This window comes from Cyprinodon tularosa, unplaced genomic scaffold (assembly GCF_016077235.1).
Source record: "Cyprinodon tularosa strain WSP-4 unplaced genomic scaffold, ASM1607723v1 ctg66, whole genome shotgun sequence".
NCBI lineage: Eukaryota > Metazoa > Chordata > Actinopteri > Cyprinodontiformes > Cyprinodontidae > Cyprinodon > Cyprinodon tularosa.
The window spans coordinates 4,786,055-4,801,211 of NW_024039407.1; the positions used below are offsets into that span (position 1 = coordinate 4,786,055).

General features: G+C 37.2%; 1 protein-coding gene across 4 annotated transcripts in view; it reads left to right on the forward strand.

The window, feature by feature from the left end:
* Positions 1–15,157, forward strand: part of LOC119799496 (membrane-associated guanylate kinase, WW and PDZ domain-containing protein 3) — an 85,095-nt gene that overhangs the window by 1,986 nt on the left and 67,952 nt on the right. The window contains exon 2 of one of the 4 annotated variants that reach the window (XM_038309416.1): positions 2,909–2,983. The exons of the other annotated variants lie outside the window; for them this stretch is intronic. Within the exon in view, the coding sequence (XP_038165344.1) occupies positions 2,909–2,983 (75 nt within the window). The remainder of the gene's footprint in view (positions 1–2,908; positions 2,984–15,157) is intronic. 4 annotated transcript variants of the gene reach the window in all.

Consider the following 15,157-nt stretch of genomic DNA (forward strand, 5'->3'; position numbering starts at 1 on the left):
ACTTGTTATTGAAAAAGTGTAAAAGGAATTTAGATTTTAAAACTATATATGCATGTAAGAATAGGGGGTATGATGGGGAGCCTAGGAATAGACCGGACAATATTTATTGAAGAACTGCCTCTCGTTGTGTTTGTGCATCAGGATTCTTTAGCAGCTGATGTAACTTTTTCTATCTCTTTCCTATATTTGTTTTAAATTTCCAATCTCCTCCACAAATTACCTCAACGAAACCTAAATAGAATCCTTTGTTTAAAGCACCTGCTCCCATTTATCCAGCAATAGCTCAGACATTAGAATATTCTTAGTAATTCATATGGCAGGTGTGTGTGCATTCCCAAAAGTGCCTCGCTGCACTATTAGTGTGACAGTGTGGTGTGTGTATATATGTGTGTGTATGTCGCTGTATGTTTAGGGTGTGTCTTTATTTTAAAATCAAGGTGTTTGTTCCAAAGTGAAGCTCATGGACAGTCATTTGAATTTAACACATTCAAGATAATGCCATAAGAATATCGAATTCATTTGTTAGGGAATGATCTATATGTGATGTTGGATTGTCAGCACATTCAGCACTCATCCTCCTCACACATCTTTTTAAAGGAGACATCCAGGCATTTTTTGTGAACTTAAGCTAAGCTGAAACTCTGGATTTTTATTCTGCTTGTGTTGTGCCTCTGTTTAAAAATTCGGCCATGTTTGAGCCACTTGTAAGTGGAAATTCATGTTGACTTATAAGCACCACTCCCCCTTTTTACTGCTAACAAGAGGGGAGGATGAAGTGAGGGGCGCATCGTAGTAATGCATGTCATCTGGGGGTTGTTGATTGTCTAATTATGTTTCTCCAGCGTCCTTCGGCATCATGCATATTCATGCAGCTGTTTTGAGGTGGAAGTGTGTGTGTGTGTGCGCGTGGTGTGTGTAAGGTAGTTTACCCTTGACAGTGCAGGTCTATGCTGGCACATTCTCCCATCTGTGGTCCAAACCTTTGCTCCCAGCCACTGCATTTGAATTCTGCAGTTGTAGCCTGCTCTATTCTTAGTTCCTGACTCTTTGTGTGCAGTCTGGTATGAAAACAACAACAAAACATGCTAACCAGAAATGGGACCCATCTGCAGGCACATTTAGAGATTGTTTTGATTAACCGAAGCACGTTTAAGTGATTTATTCAAACTTTGCAGGCAGATCAACTATTGAATGAGCAGGCGTGGAGTTGCAGCTTTCACACTGTCGTATTTGAAATGTCAAGCAGGCAATAAGTGTATCCTTGAGTGAGATCTGAGTTGGACAACTGGGATCAATATCAGGAGGGTAGACAGGCAGCAGGAGCAGGAGAGGGTCACCTTCATCCATCCCTACTGAATCAGCAGAATCTCTCCTAGTCACACACAGCCACATGCACACGCTCAAAAGTCTGCTTAGGTTACAAAACTACGACCTCACAAAAACGCTCGTTATAGTGAACCGAACCCCCTCGGTTCGCTTCTGAATTATTCATTTTGTTATTATGATATAAGCCGTTTCTTTCTGAGGTTGCTGTATGCCTCTCTGTGTTTATTCTCTTCCGTTTTTCCTCCCAGGCTGGATCTATTTTCTGTTTCATCCACCTTTAATTTTCCTAATCTCACTCTCGCTGTGTTCGCCCCTCTCTGCCTCCCTTATCCATCAGATAGTCAAGGAGGCGGTCTGTTCTGTTTAATTAAAACACTACCTTGTCCCGATGAGAGCTAATCTGGGACCCCAGTGAGTGGTGTTACCTATTTAGTTACCCAACAAACGTGCTCATATCCCTTAAACTTCTTTTTACATTACAGACGAAAAATGTATTTCATACTGATTTTATTTATCAAAATAAAATAATAAATATACATCGGAGATAGATGGGAAATAAACTGATATTCATTCTTTATTTTTACAGATAGTTCAGAAGGAGTTGCATTAATTATTATTTAGTCAGTACTTTGTAAAAGCAAGTCTCTTTTGGTATTGTGTCCTGCACATCTAGTATGATGCTGCCACTACTGTGCCTAACAATGGTGGCGGTGTATCCAGTGCCATCGTCATGCATAGTATTTAATTCAAAAAGTTCAATTGTGGTCTCATCTAAAAACAGACCAATCATGAATATCTTTTCTGTCCCTTAAACAATTGGAGGAAAACTTCAAAAGGGATTTCTTATAGCTTTCTATCAATGACAGGTTTATTTTTGCCACTTTTGAGTAATAGAAAGTCCTCTCCCTAGATGAGCCTCCCCTTCTGCAATCCCCCAGATTAATCAAAATTAGGGAAATTATCTTAATCCTTGGGCATTTGAATGTCTTCTTGTTCTAAGCAGCAAACAAGGGAGAAAACATCTTAAATGATCACAGATTAATAGAATAAATAGAAAACTTTGCCAGTGAAAAACTGAACTCTAATCTCTTGTCTAGTGCTTATTCACAACTGTTTCTAATACCACCCTAAACAACTGCCCATATGAACAACCATCACACTCCGCAGCTTCTCCTGTTATATACAGATCTTGTATGAGAAGTCATTTTAAACAAGCAGCCATGTCTTGGAGGATTTTTAGTTGTGCCAGACTATTTCAGTTTAAAGGAAAAGTCCGGTCACATTCAGAATTCCAGCTTTTGAAAGTACTTTAAATAGGAAATGATTACATAGTGTTCAATAAATGATAAGTGTTTTTAATTCAGAGTAATTTTCATATGAATGGGCTTTACGGAGACATCCATGTTTGCCAAAAAGCACTACTGCCATCTACTGGTTTGTGATGTCACGGTGTGGTATCGGCTGTTGATCAAGTCCCAGTGCTGTATTTGGTGTTTGTCACAACCCACTATTATTCAAGCCATCTTGAAAACATTCTTCTTCCAAATGTTGGTGACACATTATGTGTTTTTTCTCTGGCCAGAAGTTCGATGGCAAATCCTCCCTCTTCAAGTTGGCAATCCAACGACGAACCCGTGGTGGATCATACATCGGAAAGGTGAAACAACAAATTTTATTTTTTCTTTCACTTTTACCCGATGTATTACTACATCCAACTGCCATGCACGTGGGCATTGTCAGTTTCAGTATAGCTCTGGTGAATTTCAATGGTGAAGTCCTCTCAAAATCTTCAATATTTGTTGTTGATTGCAGATGTGTCTAGTAGTTCCCATTGATTTTGCTTGTAAAGCGGGGAGAATGGCGCTAGGCTTACCGCACCGTGACGTCACTGCTGGAAGATGGCAGGAGTGAGGTGTTACTATATTTGGGAAAAAAATTTAAAGGTTTCACTCGCAGATCAGTCTGGAGACTCTCCGTTGAAGAAAATTTGGAGCCGTTCACCAAACAAACGTCCAATCAGCGTTGGCTTTGAGGCGGGTTGAGGTGTGACGCAACGAGAAGCGCGACAGTTCAGTCTAAAGAACATGGCGGCTTCAGCCGATGAAACTAGCGTTAGCGTGGCTATCGAGCAAGTTTTATCGGAATTACAGAGTATTTCTTCACTGAAAGAAGAGCAAACCACTGCTCTGGAGGCTTTTCTCAGAGGAAAAGATGTTTTTGCTCTTCTCCCGACTGGTTTCAGCAAGAGTTTGATCTTGTGGTTGTGTTTTCGTTGTCGCTCTGTTAGTACGTCATATGCTTCGTTGATCTGATTGGTTTATTTGGCCCGTCTATCACCAACCTAGGCCAAACAGCTAACCAGTATTTTTGCTCCTTCCCAAAATTACAGATGGATATGCAGAGCAAATCCATCTGGCGGAGTCAGGTTAGAAAAAACTGGCTGCTCCCAGACTCACTGATCATGACGAAAATTCTTTTTTTTTTCTTTTTTTTTACTGATTAACACTAAATTAATTAAATCACAGCAAACATATTAGTTTTAGGTATAGACAATGATCCATTGATTATTCCAACAATAAATCGTACAGTACAAACATAGGATATAGTTTTATAACCCAAACCTGTTTTCAAACTAACTGATCTTTTCCCTGACCAGCTGTACATAAGCAAGTAGATAATCTTCTGTTCAGTGGAACTCTGAAAATAATTTTCTATATATTTATGTTTATTAGACTCAAAGCGGATGAATACAAATGAATGATGCACTTTTCAGATTTTTATTTTGAGAAAAATTTGTTTTTTTCTGCTTTCAGAATTTTGCACTTCTGTTTGTCAACCTTTGAAATTCAATCCCAATAATCTATATAAAAGTTTTTGGTTGTGAGCAATTTCAAAATGTAGGTATACTTCAACACTGTGAGAATGATCTGTTATCGCCTTAGATTTCTGCAGATGTACACATCTCTGTACTGCATTTCCCCCCTGCCTTGACCTTGATCCCCTGACTCTAAATATACAGTTCTTCCCCTGAGGGAGCATCAGTAGGCCGGTTGCTGGTGTTATCCTTCCAGGTGTGTGTGAGAACTTTTATGCTTTTGATGATTAAATATTTTTGTGGTTAACACCAGAGCAGTTTTAATAGTTGTTCATTTATGTTATACACTGTAGTAATTTTTGGAAACTGTAGAGTAAAATGAATGTTCTTTTTATTCTGTGCGCTGGGGACTTATCAGCTTTTTTTCTTTTTAATTAAGTGTGTAAGAGATGCAAAATGCCTCCGTAAATGACAGAAAGGGGATATTTTTGTATGTGTTCCTCGGCTCACGCGTTTAATCTTTTATTTCTAAATCTGTCACCGCTATCTGTTTACTGATGAGCAGTCCCATGCCCTAGATTTGAAAGTGAGCGAGCATGGGTGAGGTTTACTACACCCCATGTTGCTTGTGTGCTCCAGTGCAAACGTTTGCTGGGAGATTTCAGAGCGTGCCTATAAGAGGAGACGTTAACAAACCCTGAGAGTTTCCCTGGATTTTTTGTCTTTCGGCTGATTGCCTCTCCTCTAGTATTTAATTTCAAATGAATTTAGGGCCTCTGGTTTTTTTAAGATGCTTTACTTGGCTGACCCTTTGCATTAACCCAGGAAGTTGTTGTAGGATTAGCAGCAGTGGGCTTCATTACCAAGTTCTATGGCTTGGGACTTTCCATCAGAATCTTAGAGAGTTAAAAAAAACAATTTGCTGGACTTTGTTTTCAAGTTTGAAGACGTTTCGCTTCCCATCCAGGAAGCTTTTTCAATTAAAAATGTCAGAAACAGCGTTGAGTTTGAAGCTTTATAGAATGGACCAAAGCAAACCCTAGTTTTGGCTTTGAAAACATGCAAATTGAACCTGATGAGCGGGTCCGCCCCTTTGGAATGGGGGTCATTTTGTTACCTTGTTAACCTGTAATACCCGTAACCTGTCCATGTCTTTGAAAAGGGGATCGTTAAAGGGAATTGTTGGTCTGGCTAAAGATGCGAGGTGCTCTGGTCTCCTGTAATGGGGTGGGTGGCTTGCAATGATAGTGGGAAGGAATCACCTCAATTCATCGCTGAATTGTAGGTTTTAAAAAGCTGAAATCTGAGTCGTCGTCCCCCCCATTTAATGTTGGTTTTTGCTGATGAAGATTCTTAGTCATCCAGATCTTAGTCAATCCGTAAAAGTTCAAAAAAATCCACTGGACTTGGTTTCCAAGATTTGAAGACGTTTCTCCACCTCTCCAGGAAGCTTTCTCAATTCAAATGTCTGGATCTGCAGCGAGTTTGAGTCTTATATGGACAAGGCCTTGTATTGCTTGGAAACATGCAAATAGGAACCGATGAGTGGGTCGTTTGGTTCCATTGTTAGCCTGTAATATCTGAAACCTGTCTATGATTCTGAAGGTTGGTCGTTAAGGAGGTATTGTTCACAATACCTCCTTAACGACCAACCCTTAACGTCTTAAAATCTTGGAAACCAAGTCCAGTGGATTTTTTTGAACTTTTACAGAATGTTGGTTTTTCTTTCTTACCATATATGGCTTCCTTCACGTCCCTCTCAAACCACCTATCCTCTCTGTCCAAAATTTGAACATCAAATAAATGTCCTCCGTCCATAAGGAATAGATGTAACGCAGAGTCTTGTCCCGAGTAGGTCGGCCTTCTGTGTTGGGCCATGCGTCTATAAAGACTTGAACTCAATGCTATTTCTGACATGTTAAATTGAAAAAGCTTCCTGGATGCGAACAAAGTGGATTGTTTTTTTTTTTACTTTTTTGGAATGACTATGACCTGGATGACTGAGAATCGTCACCAGCATTTTTAGAGAATCATTCTTGCCATTTCATTATCTGTCCTGAAATATCTTCCATGAAAATGTAAGCATTAACTGGGCAAATTCACAGACCGTGCCTTTAAAATTACACAAAGAAACATGAAATCATCTTCAAGTAGTACTATATATGCCAAGCATTCTTCCTGATAGGATTTACTTTGTCCTTTTTTAACCCTAAAAATAATTTTTGCACCTGGTGCGATCAGCAGGCATAAACATTATTTTGTGCCTTCACCAACTGCTGGAAGTACTGATTCACTCATCCATCAACTTGGCAGCTTTTGTACGTTTAGCTCCCGCTTCAGTGAACACAAACATTTATATTGTTTTCCATGCGCCACTTTTCTCTCATCCCTCTTGATATCCAGCATTTTTTGCACTTTAGCAGACTTGATTATGGACTTTTCCTTCACAGGGCAAGGCAAGCTTATTTGTATAGCACAATTCAATACACGGACAATTGAAAATGCTTTACATAAATTAGATAATAAAATAGAAGAACAATAAAATCAGAATAGAAGCAATCAGAGATAAAAAACATAAGTAAAACAAATAAAACAGCTGGACCACAACCTTAAACTAATAACACCTCAGTTAACAGTTTAACTTCAACAGTTAAAGGCAGTTCTAAACAATTTGGTTTTCACCTTTGACTTAAAACACATCTCTGTTGCTGAAATACTGACATGCATGGTGCCATTATTTCCTCAATAACTTGCTGCACATATGCCATCTTGTACCTTTGGTCACATTGTCTTGTTATTGTAAATAAACAAACTGTAAAAAAAAAAAAAATCCAACAAAAGGAGAAAGTACGTGGTGTAAACCAAAAATGAAGTATATTTAGCTAACGAAGTAGCATCTTTTTGTTTTCTACCAGTGTAAAAATTCAAAATGTCATTGTACATAACCATAAAGTCTGGGAGATTCATGCAGCATCAGATATCAGAGCATCAGAGATCAGTTTCATCTTTAATAGCCGTTTGCGCTCACAATTAACTCCTGATGCCCATTGTTGCAAATATGCAACAAACCCTTTGTATTATGCACACAGCCAAGATGGCATGTGGATTCCCTCAGTGCCAGTTATTACACATTCAGTGTGGGCCTAGGAAACTTTGGGAAGCTCTTGTTTCCGTTACAACTGGTTCCTAATGCTGTATGTTACCATTAACCTTTATAAACTTTGTCACAAATAATAATAATTATTTTAATTTTGATTAAACGTAATTATTCTAATAATAATTAAAATAAATAGAAAGTTTAGAAATAGAAACTTTATCCTTATTAATATATACATGTATATACATTTGGCTCTCTAGAGGTTAAGGAATTTGACATCTGGCGGCTGGTTTTTCCAAAAAAAAAGATTTAAACAGTTTATGTCCAGGCTGTGGGTATTCTGTTCAGATGCTTTTCTTCCAAAGCTACGTGCTGCTCCTGCTGCTCAAAATGTGCTGCAGGACCTTTTGCTGCTCCTTGATTCGCATCAACCATTGACTTTGCTTGTAAACTAGCCGCTTGTGCTGATTGCAGTCTGCACGTACCATTAGACCCATTTTAGTCCTGGATGAGGGAAGGGTCAGCCCCAATCATCCTCTATTTGTTTTCTGTAGTTCGGACTGGTCTGCTGCTGGGTCCCAAACATTATCTTTGTGTGAGGAGCATCTCCCTGAAGCCTACCATAATTTCCTGATGAACTGTTTAAGCTCCAGGTGGTTCTGTGGGCACCAGCCTATCCACCATCTGTCTGTCCTAGATTAGACCAATCGCAGCAGTATTGGCTGCAAGTTTTTGGGAGTTTCATGGATGGGTTCGATGTTTGATGAGGTGCAGCCATTTGTGTACATGGAGAGGGAGAGAGGAGAGAGATCACGTCCCTGGAGGGCTCCAGTGCTGACAGTTCTTATGTTGGAGAAGCTACCTATCTGTCAGGAAGACGGTGATCCACTGACAGGTAGCGGCCGCCGGCCGGCAATCTCAGTGAGTTTCTAGGAATAATGTGGCTTAATATTTTAGCTATTTATTTAGTTTGGATTAATACAATTTTTAGCGCGATCTCCAAAAAAATTCAATCTTATTTATCTTAAGAATTGGTAGATTTTTGCAGGCATGGCTGATTTTGATCTAAAGTTGGGCAATATTTCATGACGAACATTTTAAACAGTCTTTGAGCTTGAATGCTTTGGTAAATCAGAGCTCTGATGCAAATAAGATTGAATGCATGACTAAAAAAAGCAGCAACCAACATTTTTATTGTGTTTAACTCAGGTTTGCAGTTTGAGAGCAGAGTTTCCCCTGAATCACACCTCTAATAACCCAGCAGTCTGTTTGTACTCAGCTCACCTGTCCAGCTCATCAAGTTCTTTTAAATCCCAGCCTCCAGACGGCTTCATGGCGTATACCTTTTATAACATCTCTACCCTATCTCATTCCTCTTCCCTCTCCTCCTCCCTCTCTTCCTTGTTCTGTCATCCTTCTCCTTTCTTTGTCAGCTATTTTCATCATCTCCGTTAATAAAAGGAAAGTGACCCTTATTATTCATCCTTTATTCGGTATCATCATTTTTATCCCTATTAGTTCATCCCTTCGAATCAATATTCCCTCATTCCATTTTACACCTAATTCTTTAAGGCATTCTAATCCGAATTACTGCATCCCTCTCATCTTTTAATGGTATTCCCTTTTAATGCTTATTCGTCTAACTTCGTCATTCATCATCCCTCTCATTCCACCTCCATTTCATCCCTGTTCTATCATCTAATCTCATCCCCCTCATTCCAAGATCCACAACATCTTTATTTCCTCATTCCTTGATGCTTAATTAATCTCTGCTCTCTTCTTTTCATGCTTGCTTAATGACTCTTATTGCTCCATTCCTCTCTAATCCCTGTCATTTTCCTCATTCTTTCAACAGGCTATTTATCGTTTGAGAGGGTTTGTTCTACTGTATATTAGCAGCTTCAGTGGAGCTCCGACTCTGAGCCTCCATCACTAAAGACACCAGCAGTGAATCTCCTCCATAAATCTTTGAACTCAAACTGTTGTGGTGTGGTTTCTGCTGAAGGGATGGTGATGTGAACACATATTTTTGTACATAAATGATCAGCATCCCATAGCACTTGAGTGTTTGATTTAAAGGCGCCGTGATTCGGTAGTTAATCCAGAAATAAATCACTTTGTTTATGTAACCGTATAACGTATGACTCAGGATTCATTGCTACAGGTGCTGGTCATAAAATTAGAATATCATGAAAAAGTAGATTGATTTCAGTAATTCCATTTAAAAAGTGAAACTTGTATATTATATTCATACATTACATACAAACTCATATATTTCAGATGTTTATTTTGTTTAATTTTGATGATTACAAATGACAACAAATGAAAATCTCAAATTCATCATATCAGAAAATTAGAATATTGTGAAAAGGTTCAAAATTGATGGCCCCTGGTGCCACACTCTAATCAGCTAATTAACTCAAACCACCTGCAAAAGCCTTTAAATGGTCTTTCAGTCTAGTTCTATAGGCTACACAATCATGGGGAAGACTGCTGACTTGACAGTTGTCCAAAAGACGACCATCGACACCTTGCACAAGGAGGGCAAGACACAAAAGGTCATCGCTAAAGAGGCTGGCTGTTCACAGAGCTCAGTGTCCAAGCACATTAATAGAGAGGCGAAGGGAAGGAAAAGATGTGGTCGAAAAAAGTGTACAAGCAAGAGAGATAACCGCACCCTGGAGAGGATTGTGAAACAAAACCCCTTCAAAAATGTGGGGGAGATTCACAAAGAGTGGACTGCAGCTGGAGTGAGTGCTTCAAGAACCACCACACACAGACGTATGAAAGACATGGGTTTCTGCTGTCGCATTCCTTGTGTCAAGCCACTCTTGAACCACAGACAGCGTCAGAAGCGTCTTGCCTGGGCTAAAGAGAAACAGGACTGGACTGCTGGTGAGTGGTCCAAAGTCATGTTCTCTGATGAAAGTAAATTTTGCATTTCCTTTGGAAATCAAGGTCCCAGAGTCTGGAGGAAAAGAAGAGAGGCACTTCATCCACGTTGCTTGAAGTCCAGTGTAAAGTTTCCACAGTCAGTGATGGTTTGGGGTGCCATGTCATCTGCTGGTGTTGGTCCATTGTGTTTTCTGAGGTCCAGGGTCAACGCAGCCACATACCAGGAAGTTTTAGAGCACTTCATGCTTCCTGCAGCTGACCAACTTTTTGGAGATGCAGATTTCATTTTCCAACAGGACTTGGCACCTGCACACAGTGCCAAAGCTACCAGTACCTGGTTGAAGGACCATGGTATCCCTGTTCTTAATTGGCCAGCAAACTCTCCTGACCTTAACCCCATAGAAAATCTATGGGGTATTGTGAAGAAGAAGATGCAATACACCAGACCCAACAATTCAGAAGAGCTAAAAGCCACTATTAGAGCAACCTGGGCTATCATAACACCTGAGCAGTGCCACAGACTGATCGACTCCATGCCACGCCGCATTGCTGCAGTAATACAGGCCAAAGGAGGCCCAACTAAATACTGAGTGCTGTACATGCTCATACTTTTCATGTTCATACTTTTCAGTTGGCCAACATTTCTATAAATCCTTTGTTTTTATTGGTCTTCAGTAATATTCTAATTTTCTGATATGATGAATTTGAGATTTTCATTTGTTGTCATTTGTAATCATCAAAATTAAACAAAATAAACATCTGAAATATATGAGTTTGTATGTAATTTATGAATATAATATACAAGATTCACTTTTTAAATGGAATTACTGAAATCAATCTACTTTTTCATGATATTCTAATTTTATGACCAGCACCTGTATATATTCAGACCTTAAAGAATCCCAATCCTTTTGGATTGTTTATTCACTGCCAGTATGCGCTGAGGGACAAATAAGGCCTTAGACATTCTGGTCACACTTTAGCTGACAGAACACAGAGTCAGTCCATCAATATCCACTGAAATTCACATTTAGGAAAGACAGCTATTCACCGCATTGAACTTTCAGTGCACAACCATAAAATACAAAAATGCTTACAGAAAATTAAAGAGCACTTTAGCTCAGTTAATTGAATTTATTTTCTTTTACTATCGTTTAATTCATTTAGAGCGTAAATAACTTACAGTAACCCGAACGAGCATTTGTCTCCTTATAGTTTTTAACATACTTTCTTTTTTTTTTGACACTTTCATGATTTTTAGCTTCTCAAACAAACTTTGATATCAAACAAAGATAATCATGGTTATATAGGATTGACCAACTAGAAGAAAATGTATCAAATCACACCAATCATTAAATCCTAGCACTCTCTTCCTGTTAGTCAATAAATAGATAAAAAAATATATTTAGTGAATCCTGAATCTTCATTGGTCTTAATTAGAGCTGAAGCAATTTACCAAATGAATCGTGATTAATTGATTATTGAAATAACTGTCAACTAAGTTAGTATTTGATTAATTCTTAACTGGAGTCTACAGACTTGAAAACATTGCTTTAGCTGACAGAGCAACCCACTTAGAGCAGTACAAACAGTACAAACATTGTAAAAAAAAAATATATATATATATTTTGCATTTAAAATAACAAAAAAGCCTTTTCATCTCTCGATATCCAGAACTCCTCAAGTGGAAAAGCCTTAGTCCCACCTGGTTTAATTCCTGTGAAACATCTTCTTTCAGATTATTTATTATATCAGATTATTAAATGATTAATCGAAAAAATAAACAACATTTTAATCGATTTGCAAAATAATCGTTAGTTGCAGCCCTAATCTTTATACATTTCAAAGTTGCTTGTTAGTCATGAACCATCAGTATCCCTGAGATAAACAGCATTCAGTTTATTCAGCATTTAGTTGACATGTTTGTCAGCTCTGGATTAAGCTGCATGAAATGTTGAGATGTGAAAAAAAATGCTATTCTTTACACAGACAGACAGACAGACAGACAGACAGGCTTTTTTTCTGGACTCAGGGTCCAATAACTATATAAGATAAAAAGTACAATACAAGTATCAATTAGTTAGGAAATTTAAGGAGACAGGAAGTGTCTTCACAGCTTAGACTGGTATCGGATTGCACTACGTGTGGTGTCAGTAAGTGACAAGATTATATCATTGCCGGATGCATTTATCCCACAGATGAAAGTATATATTAACTTTCGTAAAACAGCATGTAAGGTATTGACTCTTACTGTGACAAACATCTCACTTGCACCAGTCCATCTTGGCTATTTAGCCGCAGAGCATCATTATGGGCCACCTGTAGCCTTTCCGGGCTGAATTTTTTTCTATGTAGACCACATGTGAGCAGTGTACAGAGAGGTACAATATGCATTAAATACTTCCACTTTTACTACATCAGAACATGCACCAAATGTAGGAGCGAGGGTATTAGCTGGAGCATACAATATTCTACATTGTCTTCAGATATCATCATCATCTGACATCATCGTTATATCAGGTCTGAAGCTTTGTTTTTTAATCTATCTTTAACATAAAGTCCCTCCCTTAGTTTATTCTTAGCATGTCAAAGCTATTATTTTTATGAAGTTTTACATCTTGTTTAAACTGTAATCTGTAAATGCATTTCTTGCTTGAAATATAATCTTGTTATCTCTATTTATTTTCCTGTAAAGTGCATTGAATTATGAATTAGTACAAACATCTAAACCTACTTACTCTGTTTGACATGAATTAGAAGAATTATATGAATACAATGAGTCAAAAAGGCTTGATAAGTGCAATAATTTACAGAAAAATCCATTTGTTTTCAAAGTTTTCTTCATCTTTTTTTTTTAAGTTTTAAAAACTTGGCTGCAGTCAAAGCCGATTATGTCAGTGAGTGATCTACAAGCTGAGGGTTGGCTTTGATGGGGATGAGGCCCGGCATCCAGATAGACATCAGGAACATGTGGAGAGTCACGAAAGCTGACAGTCGTAGCTTTCTTCTCCCAGCCTGACACATTTTATCGATAACGGGGAAAAGGGGGCAGAGAAAACAACGCTGTTCTCTCAGGGAAAACAGTCTTTAAAAAAAAGCTATTGAAAAGCATAAAAAATGTATTTCTAGGGACCATTCTTCTCTTTGAGAGCACTTAAATAAAAACAATTCTTTTTATTTGTTTTGGCTCAAGCCCAGATGAACATGCTACTTCCTGGCAGTGGATAGATTTATAGAGGCTCTGGATTTATTACTGTCTGAAAGAGAACTGCTGCATCTCAATAATTGCTTTTACCTTTTCTTACAATACGTGGGATTAAAAATGTTGTAAAAAATTTGAAATTATCATGTATTTATAAGAAAAATCTTTTGTTTGTACCTTTGTGAATTTTAGATTTTACCTTGAAATAAATCAGAGCAAACCTTTTTAACAGCCCTGCCAGAACTAATTTAAACAAAACAAATCTAGTTATTCTTGTAGGTTAATTAGTGTGTATTGCTTACTCTCTTCTTTTTTTTTGTTTTTTTTTTTTGTTTAAAAGTCTTACAGGAAAATTTCTGGCCTAGTTTCAAAATCTAGTTCCTTTTGTTTCAGTTTTTCTGCTTCGTAATGTTAAAAATATTGAAATACTCAGCTTTGTGGTTAATTTTCTGAAACTTGGACACTCACTGTGGAAAGAAATGAAAGAAAATAACACAATTTTTATGGAGGATAAAAAGTACCAAAATTAAATAAATAAATAAATACAGCATTAAATCAATGATTAAATGTGTCAATAATTAGTTAAATGTGGAATTAAATAAATAAATGTGTCATTAATTAATTAAAACCACTTCACTAATATAAAGTGCCTCAATTAAATAAATAAATACTGCGATAAACAATTAATTAAATGTGTAATTCATTAAATAAATAAGGAATTCAATATATAAATGTGTCATTAATTTAATAAAATTAATTAACATTTTATTAAAAATATATATATTATTATTTCAGTTTGCATTTTATTATTTCATGGTCCTGTGTTGCAGTGGATCGAAACCATTAAAAGAATCTGTCAAAATCACCCATCAAAGTTAGGGGCGGGGTTAACGCGAATAAAGTCTCTGTAATCGATTTGCTTCGCCTTAATGTGCAGGATGACCAATCAGGTGTTAGATAACCGCCCCCTAACTTTGATGTATATATTTAATTCCTTATTTATTTAATGAATTACACATTTAATTAATTGTTTATCGCTGTATTTATTTATTTAATTGTGGCATTTTATATTAGTGACGTGGTTTTAATTAATGAATGACACATTTATTTATTTAATTCCACATTTAATTAATTATTGACACATTTAATTATTTATTTAATGCTGTATTTATTTATTTAATTTTGGCACTTTTTATCCTCCATAAATTTAAGGGTTAATAAAAGATTAATGTCTCCTAGAAAAACAGGATGTATGTTAAAGATTAACAGTAAAGGGGAATAACAGGATTTGAAGGTAAAAGTGCACTTATGTGGTGTCATAAAACAACAGAGGGTTTAAATATTTATCACTGTTAAATAGTTAACACGTTTCAAAGCGTCATTTTAACTCAAACTCAATATGAATTATATAAACTTGGAAAAAGTGTCAAATTTATCACTCTTTGAGTTAAATTAACAAGTCCTGACTTTGCTGTGTAATGTGATTTGATGTGATAGACTAAGAAAAAATATGGAAGCCCTGCTGAGTCTTTGTAAATCCTCCTGCAGCTTCCACCACCACGTCTCAAAGTAAATGTTTTTCTCTGTTTTATTTGCAGATAGGCTCTTGTGACAAACCATAAATTGAATTACTTATGGCTTCCATGCAGTAACCCGATGATTTCCTTTGTGACAGTATGTCATAATAACAACATTTTTTGGACCAAACAATTAATACATTTCGGGTCAAGAGATTTCTTACTTACCTGAGCTGTGAAAGTCTACAGCTCCTCCAAAGTTACCCTAGTTTTCTTTTGACTGTGTTCTGTAATTAATGATCTCC